Source organism: Lissotriton vulgaris, chromosome 3_2 (assembly GCF_964263255.1).
Source record: "Lissotriton vulgaris chromosome 3_2, aLisVul1.2, whole genome shotgun sequence".
Taxonomy (NCBI): Eukaryota; Metazoa; Chordata; class Amphibia; order Caudata; family Salamandridae; genus Lissotriton; species Lissotriton vulgaris.
In genome coordinates this window covers 26,055,547-26,068,068 of record NC_141690.1, presented here as the reverse complement: position 1 = coordinate 26,068,068, position 12,522 = coordinate 26,055,547, and the positions used below count along the sequence as shown (strand labels likewise).

Genomic DNA, 12,522 nt, shown 5'->3' with positions numbered 1-12,522 from the left:
CCAGGTACATATATATCACAACATCAAATTCGTGTAAGGGTGACATCACAGTAGTGGGCATAGATAGAGGACTATAACCCTCCCATCAACTGCGAGCTCCATTTTGTAGTGGTAAAAATAAACCATAATACAAAACTTAAAACACATATAGTGTAACATTATGCAACCTACATATAGGTACAAACGCCATAGTGGAAGGTATAATTCATCACTGTGGAAAAAATGCACACAACATATATATATACGTATATATACTCCTATTTTTTGGTTGAGTGCTTATATGTGAACAAGCTCCCTAGTGGAGCGAAACGCGTCATTTCTTTAATAAACGTTTATTCCTGCTACTCACTCGAGTTGGATCCTTTGTGAGCTCCGTTTTGACTGTTTGCTGAGGCGTACTGAGGTCTGCACCCTGTTGTTGCCTGTCATCCATTGACGGGCTGGGATTGCTTTTTAATTCGTTTGCCGGGATCAGCTGCTTCTGGCTTGTGGCCCCTCCCGCTGACCTGAGGCACAGCGCCGGCGCGGCTGCCTGCGTTTGTTCGGAACGTATTGCTACTTGGATTTCGAAGAATCAGCTTTGCTGTGCCCCCCCGCTGGACTGCATCACTGTGACAAGATCGTGTGTCGGCTTCGTGGGAGGTGAGTGTGTCCGTTCAGGCGTGGTGCTTGTGTGTTCGGCTGATTGTCTTTCTCGGCAGAACTACGAGGCGCCGATTCCTGTGGGTCACTCCCCCTCTGTGGCTGCCTATCTGTCCATTGTTTGTTCCATGCTTAGCGGGGTGTGGGATTCGCCGTCTATGCTCAAACAGTCTACTCCATTAACACAGCAGGATTGGGAAATATATTCATCCCGCATAAAAACGTGACTGTGCATTTAATCACTATTACTATGCTATCAAGTGACGCACTCAGAACCAGGGAAGCAACTGCGGAGGCACGATTTGAAAGCCTCTCTGCAAACATTCCTAACGTTAATGAGGCGACACCAATTACCACAAATAGTGACGCTAAAACTTTGATCAAGAATTTGGAGAAACTATTGCGAAGCGAACTTGCTAAATGGTGGGAGAAAAAATCCCTTGAAAAGTACCGGGATGCTAACAGAGTTCCCAGGGGCTTAAGAATCCTCATTGTCCCGACCTACGAGAACCCCGACCCTTTGATGTTGCAAGAATGGGCGGACAACAGTTTAAAAAGCTCTATGAATATGGTCAACATTTTGATTAAATATGCCGAGTCTGACCGTGATAAATTGTTAATAGAAATTGACAAAGTACAAGCACTATTGGAGGCAACTGGAGAAACAGACTTCATAGCTAAGAGCAAAGCAGAGATTGATATCCGCATTAAAAAACTGGAGGACACTATAATTGAACGAAAAATCACCAAGTTCGCAAGGGACAAAAACGACTACGCGACTGGAAGGATTTTTACTTTCTCTAGGAAGTACGACAATCTAAAGCGCAAAGCATTGTCCAATAGCGGAAAAACAGCAGGCGGTCAAACCACCGCGAGCAATCAAGCCTCTGGCATACCTATTGACAATAGTGACATTCTGTCAATCAACTCATTAACCTCCAATAGTGAAGACGAGGGTGCTTCAACATCTGCCATCCCTAACTCAGGCAAGAACTACACGGTGGTGGAAGAACTGGGTTTTGTCAACGAGGACCGGCGCTATTCCCTGCGCTCCCGGAATCCTCAGAATCAGGCCGGCAATCAGCCAGCCAGCGCAGGTGCTCAAGGCGGAGGATCCACAAAAAGAAATACTTCGCAAACAAAAACAAACAAGATTTGGCGCAGATAACTAGCACTGTTGACAACACCGTCATCAATCTGTCGGACACTGTTCTCTCCAAGGCGGAGGAACAGCTACTGTCTCTGGGCCTTTCATTTTGTCCACCGAATAAATTCTCCTACAAACAAACTCGGATTGATTTATACAAATTTGTGAGGAAAATTAAACTAATCAAATACTTCAAACTGGAGGCAAAACGCAAGCAAAGTGTGGCAATTGACATTCCTCTCAACATGGCACCTCAACTCCAAGTACAAGACAATGCTGGCCTGCAAAACTTGTATGATCTAGCCTTTGATGATTCTACTCAAACTGCTCTAACTGTCAGCCAGGTGTTCAATGTGAATCGTACAGTGCCGACACCATTCAAACCCAAGTCGACATTTTTTCCACTCATGCCTCGGGATGCTGTAGACATATTCAGTGATCGTGTTATCATTGAACTCAAAGCTCTAAACAGATCGATCCTGAGCCGGCACAAACAACTGAAATACAACGACCAGCAATACAATCTGCTGATCAATAAACTCCAATCAAACCACAATGTGATTGTCAAGAGTGCCGACAAGGGCGGCAACACTGTTCTTTGGAAGACATCGGACTACATTGACGAAGCACAAAGACACTTATCTGACTCTACATGCTACACTCTATCATCACAATTTGCTATGGTTCAAAACCAAAATCAAATACGAAAGCAGCTTAATACTTGGAAAAGACTTAATCTCCTGACCAAAGATGAATGCAATTACCTATCTAAAGATCATCCTGTGACGCCCTATCTATACTTTTTGCCTAAAGTTCACAAACTTGTTACCCCCACGCCTGGTCGACCAATCATATCGGCTATTGGGAGTATGACAGAAAACATCTCCAAATATGTGGACTTTTTTCTCCAGCCCCACGTTGCAAGTCTCCCTTTTTTTTTTAAAGATACAACAGACTTTTTGACCAAGATTGGAACTGTTAATTGGTGCAGTGATTATTTGTTTCTGATTTTAGACATTGAATCACTTTATACCTCTATCAATCACCACCATGGTATAAATGCATGTCAGTACTATTTGAATACACGTGCCATCTGTTTCAGAGAACACAATTCCATGTTGATTTCTATGATCAAGTTGTGCCTAACTTCCAATTTTTTCCGTTTCAAAAACAATACTTACCAGCAATTGCGTGGTGTGGCGATGGGCTCGTGTTTTTCCCCCAGCTACTCATGTCTTCATGTGGGTTGGTGGGAGGAACACGAGCTCAGAACCACACACGCACATTGGTCGTCGTGCATTGCGCATTACTGGCGCTATATTAATGATATCTGCATCATTTGGAAGGGCACACAAGAACAGGCCCTTTCATTTGTATCTGACTGCAATGACAACTCTTTAAATCTAAAATTCACTGCCAATGTAAGCACAATTGAAGCGGAATTCCTAGATGTGCACCTGTTTATCAAAGACAACATACTCGAGACTAAATTGCATCGCAAGAGCCCCGCTGGCAATGCAATCTTACATGCACGTAGCTCCCATCCTGCGCACACCATCCGTAGTATTCCCTATGGTGAATTCATTAGAATCCACAGAATCTGCAGTGACCACGTTTCTTTGGCTACATGCCTTGAGGAATCCAAACAGCGCTTCCTGAGATGAGGGTACTCTAGAACAACTCTTGATCAAGCCCTAGCCAAAGCCTCATCAGTGGATAGAGTTTCACTTCTTACACCCAGGGATCCTACCACTGACAGTACTAAAAACACTCAGGATGGCACTCATTGCACAGTCAGATTAATAACCACTTTCAGCTCACAGGAGCGAAAGATTAGGCGTATCATTGGCACTGAATGGCCTATCATTCTGACGGACCCTGTTCTTGGCCCCATGTTACCTGAAACACCCACAATTAGATTCAGACGTGCGCCATCCATGCGTGATGCACTAGATAGAACAGCACCTGAAAATCCACCTAAACTCACTAAGATCAACAAAATGGGTTTCTACAAATGCACGTCCTGTCGCGCCTGCAATTTTGCCACCAATACTACTGAATATGTCACTGCATTTAGCGATATACCCATTCCAATCAGAGAATATCTGACATGCAGATCAGAGTTTGTTGTCTACAAGCTCAAATGCACATGTGATCTGGAGTACATAGGCAGCACCAAGCTGCCTGTTCACCAAAGAATACTCCAGCATATCAGAGCCATCGTAAACAGTGATAGTAATTACCCCGTGGCAAGGCATTTTGAAGCAGTCCATGATAAAAAGCTGAAGGACTTGCAATATACGGTCCTTTGCTCAGTACCTCAACCGAGTCGTGGTGGGGATCGCGAGAAACTACTAAGACAGCGTGAATCTCAACTCATTATGTCCCTTGATACCAAGGCCCCCAATGGGCTTAATCTGACTGAAGATTTGAAAAGTTTTCTTTAAATATGTGTACTGTAGATCATTTTGCTCTTGGTCTCTGTCGATCTCTTTCTAAGACTGTAATTACCTTGTTTTTCCACTCCTTCTTGTTCGGTTAATGCGTCACTTATTGGTCTTGGCTTACTGCTACTCATTTGCTCAGATGCCGTTTCATAGTCACTTTATGCAATGTTCTGACTAAGCATCATTGTCACTTTAACTTTTACTCTATTCACATATTTCTTCATTTTGCCTCATATGCTACTACTTTTCCTTTGCTTCTTTCTGGATTTCTTTTTATTATTACACATTTTCGGTTGGGCTTCTGTCTCTTTTATTATTTTTTCACCTTCAAATCGATCATCTTTTCTCTATACACAGTTATTTTATGCTTTGCACTGTTTTTGCAGTACATGACTTGTACTATTGCTGGTTTCCTCTGCTGACATGGCAGTCTTTTGTTTAGTAACAGTGGTGTTGCCATGGTATTCAGGCACTATGTCTTGAGTTGCTGGCGCTTTAGGTTTTTTATTACGCTGCTGGCTTGTATAAATCTCTTTTTTTCTTGTTGGTAAGCACATTATACGGACTCTGGCACTATGCCATTATACTTGCAATTTTGCTTGTTCCTGTGCTTTCTTTATAGCAATTGATTATTTTCTAGCCAGTTTTTTGAAATCTATTTGCCCATGGCTACTGCTTATATTTTAGCAGCCTTTATTGTGTCATCCTTGTTGTATTTCTACCCAACACACTGTATATAGATTTGTTCACATTTGCCATGACCAGTTTATAACCTGACACGAAATGTTAGGTGCATGTTTCTGCATATGTTTAAAAACAATCTTTATTTTTGCACTGTTTCTTTATTTTCCTTCATTTGGGCGTGCTCCCCCAATCAAGCCCCTCCCAGTGTTATGTATATATACTCCTATTTTTTGGTTGAGTGCTTATATGTGAACAAGCTCCCTAGTGGAGGGAAACGCGTCATTTCTTTAATAAACGTTTATTCCTGCTACTCACTCGAGTTGGATCCTTTGTGAGCTCAGTTTTGACTGTTTGCTGAGGCGTACTGAGGTCTGCACCCTGTTGTTGCCTGTCATCCATTGACGGGCTGGGATTGCTTTTTCATATATATATATATATATATATATATATATATACACACACTAAATATTGCATATGTATATAAATATATATATATAATGTTTTAATTTTTACTTTTTATACATATTTTTAATATATATATATATATATATATATATATTGAAGGAATCTTCTCCCAAAAGAAAAGAGCAGGCACCCGAAGAGAGGCTCGAAAAAATGCTTTATTGAGGGTTCTTTAGGGCGGATGCATTTCGGCGTGTTGTGCCTTCTTCAGCGCCTCCCTCACACAGTGTTTCCTCTGCCGTTGTGACTAGTGCAATCCTGTCACGTGTATATTCACCCTGCTCCGCCTCCTAATGTTCATATGGCTCACCTGTGTAGTACTCCAATGTCGGACTACACTGACCAGAATGCCGCTGTATGGTGCATTTTGCTCGAGTGAAGCTGAAGGAGGGAAAGCACTCCAGAATCAGGGAAACGTGACAGGCACAGCGCTGGAGGAAACCACGGAGGTCACAAAGTCCCGCAATCAGCGCTTCCCTCGAGTCCTCTTCATAACCGCCGCCACCCTTAAGCCAATTGTCCATCACGGGGGCAAGCATGGCAGTGCATGTCGTCCAAAGATGAAGGTGGAATACCTTCAAACCGCAGTCTCTTCTTGGCGTAGTGGTGGATCTGGACCTTAGTGCAACCACACTGAGAAAGTTCAAAGCCCCGTAGAGCAGCCAGGAAGTCCAGACCTCTTGATGCGGCGGGGGTGCACAGGAATGCCCACTGGCTGGAGCATAATGTATTGAAGGAATCTTCTCCCAAAAGAAAAGAGCAGGCACCCGAAGAGAGGCTCGAAAAAATGCTTTATTGAGGGTTCTTTAGGGCGGATGCATTTCGGCGTGTTGTGCCTTCTTCAGCGCCTCCCTCACACAGTGTTTCCTCTGCCGTTGTGACTAGTGCAATCCTGTCACGTGTATATTCACCCTGCTCCGCCTCCTAATGTTCATATGGCTCACCTGTGTAGTACTCCAATGTCGGACTACACTGACCAGAATGCCGCTGTATGGTGCATTTTGCTCGAGTGAAGCTGAAGGAGGGAAAGCACTCCAGAATCAGGGAAACGTGACAGGCACAGCGCTGGAGGAAACCACGGAGGTCACAAAGTCCCGCAATCAGCGCTTCCCTCGAGTCCTCTTCATAACCGCCGCCACCCTTAAGCCAATTGTCCATCACGGGGGCAAGCATGGCAGTGCATGTCGTCCAAAGATGAAGGTGGAATACCTTCAAACCGCAGTCTCTTCTTGGCGAAGTGGTGGATCTGGACCTTAGTGCAACCACACTGAGAAAGTTCAAAGCCCCGTAGAGCAGCCAGGAAGTCCAGACCTCTTGATGCGGCGGGGGTGCACAGGAATGCCCACTGGCTGGAGCATAATGTATTGAAGGAATCTTCTCCCAAAAGAAAAGAGCAGGCACCCGAAGAGAGGCTCGAAAAAATGCTTTATTGAGGGTTCTTTATTTTTTAAGATAACTTTTCTCACCCTCAAAACTAATCCCACCCAAGTCCCTTAAAATACCCCAGCACCCCAAAATACTAAGCCACCCTTACGCCTTAAAATACCCCAGCACCCTTAAACACTAACCCATCCTGACCCTAGAAATACCCCTGTACCCGAAACCTATCCCTGAACCCTAAATTACCCCTGTACCCTAAAAATACTCCTGCACCCCAAAACCCAAACCTACCCCTGAACCCTAAAAAACCCTTTACCCCAAAACCCAAACCTCCCCCTGAACCCTAAAATACCCCTTACCCCAAAACCCAAACCTAGCCCTTAACCCTAAAAATACCCTTGTACCCCAAAACCCAAACCTATCCCTCAACCCTAAAAATACCCCTGTACCCCAAAACCCAAACCTACCCCTGAACCCTAAAATACCCCTGTACCCCAAAACCCAAACCTATCCCTCAGACCTAAAAAATACCCCTGTACCCCAAAACCCAAACCTACCCCTGAACCCTAAAATACCCTGTACCCCAAAACCCAAACTACCCCTCAATCCTAAAATACCCCTGTACCCCAAAACCCAAACCTACCCCTGACCCTTAAATACCCCTGTACCCCAAAACCCAAACCTACCCCTCAACCCTAAAAATACCCCTATACCCCAAAACCCAAATCTATCCCTCAACCCTAAAAATACCCCTGTACCCCAAAACCCAAACCTACCCCTGAACCCTAAAATACCCCTGTACCCCAAAACCCAAACTTACCCCTGAACCCTAAAATACCCCTGTACCCCAAAACCCAAACCTATCCCTCAACCCTAAAAATACCCCTGTACCCCAAAACCCAAACCTACCCCTGAACCCTAAAATACCCCTGTACCTCAAAACCCAAACCTACCCATAAACCCTAAATTACCCCTGTACCCCAAAACCCAAACCTATCCTTGAACCCTAAAATACCCCTGTACCCCATAACCCAAAACACACCCTGAACACTAATAAAACCCCCTACACCCCAAAACCTAAACCTACCCCCTTAACCCTAAAAATACCCAAGCACCCCAAAAACCAACCCCACCCTTAAAATACCCCAGAACCCGTAAAACATATACCCCAACACCCCCAAATTAAAACCATATACTTACCTTAAACAAATTAAAAAAAGATATACTTTTACCATTCATGCTTTTACAACGCATTTCGTTGTAAAAGCATGCGTAATAAAAGCATATAAGATGTAATGGTATGCATTTTAAAAGTATTGCGGAGTAATGGTACTATCGTTATGATGGTATGCGGGGTAAAGGTATGCGGAAAGATAATTTCTTTGTAATGGTGTTTTACCCATAATAGCACATATCCATAGACATCCAGACCAAAACCTAATTTTCCACATATATACATTCCCTAGAAAACACAAAATACCATTTTATGCATAATGAATACATGTATGTGTACATCACGCAATGAAACATCTGATATTAGTGGCTACAAAGGTGCATTATCTTATGCAAGGATATGAAAAATACTCATGAGCGTGTAGAATATGCACCCAGTATGCCCATATTCTACACATGCATGCAGAAAACACACAACTAAATATATTAAAACTTCTTATCAGGTAGAAATGAGGCTTAAAAATGAAACTAGCCTGCCATGGAGAAACCTTTCAAATGCACACATCTACTATTAATAAGATGTGCTTGATGCGTTCGTGGATAAGTGGCAGCAGGGCACTGTTGTTTGAGAATTAAGACTGACCGAAAGCTCTGACCAGAAGGACGGTGACCAAAGTTTTGCAACACACCTTTAATAACACTATTCATTTGTAAGTTAAATTTGCAAATTGGAGGAATAAGTACACATAGATTTTCACAATGTACATGAGAAATAAAAGACGGTAGTTGTAGAAAATATTTTTGATGGAGAGAACTGAAAAAAGTTATGCTAATTTTTATCCACTGTCACTTACAGAAGTACCTCATTTTTGTCACTATCATTCATCTACATTTTAAAATTAAGACACTTTAAAGTTATGCATCATTGGGTGGCCTGGTTTCGTAAATTGCGCTGTAACTTGATGTAGACGTAACTTAACAGTTGTCATAATTTACAGCACTTTCGTAAATCAGCCTCAGAATGTTTTACCTCCCCTTTTTGCTAAATTGCATTTTACATCCATTTACAGTTGCAATAGTTATAAAACGTGTTTTCTTTTTGTCTGTGAAATATCTGAAAATAAACCATTTCCATATGGGTCACTCAGTAAATTGTCAGAAAACCACATTTTAATACAATGTACAATAATGAAAGTACCCTAGGGACAAAGTTGTTTATGTTAAAGTTATACTCACTGGAAGTATGGGTGGTAAGACCACATTGATTTTATGTATTCATATAAGTTTCCAATATAAAGGCATTAAAGTGATGCACTTCGCAAAATAAAGGTCAATTTGTCAAGCAGTTTCTTACGTAGAAGGTCATTGAAGTATGCAGCTAAGGAGAAGTGCAGAACGACAAACTAATAACCAGATCAAAGCTTTACTCAAAAGCAAGAAATAAAATACAGGACATTGCAAAGCAAAAACCAGTTTAAGTAGCCTTGCACAACTCTGGGATATGTCCATAATTAGCCTACCAGTGAACAATGTTTGGCACAATGTCTGTCTACCTATTGTATTTGATCTAAATTCGAACGAGTTTATTTATCTTTCGATTTTGAATACATCTTTGTTCAAACTGTAACTGGGGCCCAGAGTCTTAATGGTGCACTGCTACAAAATCGGGCACAAACTCCCGTTTCAAAAGTTTTGTTTCAGGAATTTGGGACTAGAGCCCACATTCTACAAAGACATGTTTCTCTGTAGCAGCCAGGTAATCTGACAGCTTTGGGTCTACAGATTCAACCTATATTTCATGGATTCGAATTGAATAAAAAGGACATTTGTCCAATCAGATTCACCAGCCTCTGGGATTTAATGGCCCATACATATATCAGTATCTTCTTTACACTGTCAGGTCCACCGATAAATGTAATGCTATTTTTTCTAAAACTACTGAATACACCAAACCCCAAAAAGGCACTTCTTTGAATAAAGTTGTATTTTCATGCCAATCTGGTGTAATTCCGTTAATTGTTCAGGGAACAGTAGGGAAATTAAAATGGGAAATGTTACTTTTTGACACTCCTTTTTCGGCCCCTGACTGATGGATCAGCAGGAAACCTGCCGTTCTGAACCCAAAGCACTTTATGAATAGCATTTTCTCGTGCAGATTCATCAAATGGTGTCAAAGTTATCAAGAAAACAAAGTATGTATTTCTAAGTTCAAACTCTGATCTAACCATAACTAAACAGGCACCATTGATGCTTGTATACTAAATGGATGGGTGTGCGCGTGGAGGAGTGTGTCGTCATCAATGTCATAACTGTATCTGATTTATATCCCTGAATTCGTCTAGACATCTGATAGTAGACTACTTGTTTTGAGTGTTCTTTTATATTATGCTGAGCTGTGTAAAATAACAAAAATGTTGTGTTCAATTTTTCCACAATCCAATGTTCAATGTCGTTTTGGCCTGGACAATAAAGAAGAAATCGGCCTTAGTTTCTAAGAAAAATTCTATTCACACTGGTCAAAGCTCCAATTTTCATAATGCTTTTGCAGTATAGAAAGGTCTACTTTCAAAGTGAAGTCACAGATTTGTATAATGGTAAACGATCATCCCGCTGTAAGTAACTTGAATGGGCTGGCCTTTACAGTCTTACAGAATGGAAAGAGAAGGTTTACATTTTGTAGATCACGTGACAGAGAATTCCAGAGTGAGAAATTGATGTTAGGAAAGTTGACATATTTGGCTATATTTCATCCATTTTTATTTTTAGCAACCAACACGTTTTTATCAGTGAACCTCAATGCTTGCACTGGGCAGTTGACAGTTAAACAGTATTTTCAGATAGGTATTTGGACACTAGTACTAAGCTCTTGAACTTAATCTGAGATGCCACTGGAAGCTAGTGCAGCCTTCAAAGTGTTGGAGAAATGGCTTGATTTAGTCTGGTTGACCTTAACCTTAACCACTGAGCTCTGCAAAAACTGCATTTTTAGGCTAGATTATACATTTCAGTTTATAGGGCATTCCAACAGACCAACAGATTTCCTTATACGGATCTTATACGGATCTTGCTAAAGTGGCTCTATTATCATCGTAGAGCAGGAAAAGTGCCTTCCTATAAGCTCAAAGCAGTAGTTCGGAACAGAAAAATACAGCTCTATTGTTGAAGCAAGTGATCAGTGATAGCCTCCTTAAGGCTCAGCCTACTACTACTATTTCTTTATTAACATCAGTTATTGAACATTGATAATCCATCATTTATACTATTTGTAGATCACCCCCAGCCTGATGTACCTCAACTGGCTTCTCTTCCCGAATGCATACTTTCAAACCCTCACCGCCTCTTGTGGCTCTCAGGACCGTCAGCAAGGACATCACCAGAGTAGAGACAAGCAAGTGCAAAAATGTTATAGAAGACTGCAGACTTTTGACATCTCTACATCAGAGAGTCTGGAACAACACCCCTGTGTCAATCAGGCCCACTCCAACCCTGCTCTAGCAAAAGAAATAGCTGATCACACTTTTTTAAAGAATACTATATCACAAAGTAAGAATCGGCTCTCAGAAGCCAGCTTCCCTTCAATGACGTGTCCACTTTATCTTTGCCTTTGATCCTGTACAGCTATCTGCTGTCTATCAGCTAGGTTTGTGCTATACAAATACCACATACATGCATACATTCTGTCAAAGCGATGTTATATTTCCAGATGAAAAAGATAGAGTTTAAAGTCAAATTTGAATTATGTTTAAAGTTTTTGAATTAACAAATAAAAATGGTTATGAGCGAGATGCAAAATAATTCAGTACAGATCTCACAATTTCAAACTGCACATACTTGGAAAAATTATTTCAAGGGTAAATATTTAGGTATTGGGTTTATTGCAAATAATCAATAATCTTTCCACACTTACCTTCATATCCTTATATAAAAACAGCTTTCCTTCACGTAACACAAAATATCTTTCTTGAAATTTGTTGCCAGATAGTAATTTTGAAGGCTCTTCTTTAAATTTCAAGTATCCAGCTTTTATAACATCACCTAAAAAGCATATCAAAGGAAAACAGTGATTCACATTTACCAAACTCATCTTCCTTTAGGCAATGCTTACTTTAGAAAAATGCAGTTGCAAATGACCACAGCTTTTACAGGAGACTGCCTACCACTTCCTTTACTAGCACCACCCACTTCTCTCACTGCACTGCCCATTTCCTCACACTGAAACCACCCATTGCTTGGGATGTACAATGTCCAGACCTAGAGATCAGCGAGTGAACGAGCCTTTGTGAAGGAAGTTTTAGGGTTTCAAATAAAAAAGGTAGAACAATTGTGAATTTAAAGGCCAATTTACACTTGCATTTGCTAAAACACCAAAGTATTTGAAAGTGCACTATAAAAGGACACATAAAATATGCCAGTATATTCATGTTTGAGTTTAGGGTTTGGGTAAAATCTGAGATATGTAAAGGGGTACATTTCCTTGATTCCGATAAAAGGTTAATGTATCTCAGAATAGGGCAGTAGTAGAAGAAAACAAGAGAAGGAACAACCTTATCAATAGAGTGGTGGGCAATGGCATGCACACATAGGATA

The 12,522-nt window shown here is 41.4% G+C and overlaps 1 protein-coding gene across 1 annotated transcript in view; it reads right to left on the bottom strand.

Annotated features, from left to right (window-relative positions):
- The window catches only part of ARAP2 (ArfGAP with RhoGAP domain, ankyrin repeat and PH domain 2), a 1,270,949-nt gene that overhangs the window by 136,450 nt on the left and 1,121,977 nt on the right, over window positions 1-12,522 (bottom strand). The window contains exon 28 of the mRNA XM_086964430.1: window positions 11,843-11,970. Coding sequence (XP_086820556.1) covers window positions 11,843-11,970 — 128 coding nt within the window. The remainder of the gene's footprint in view (window positions 1-11,842; window positions 11,971-12,522) is intronic.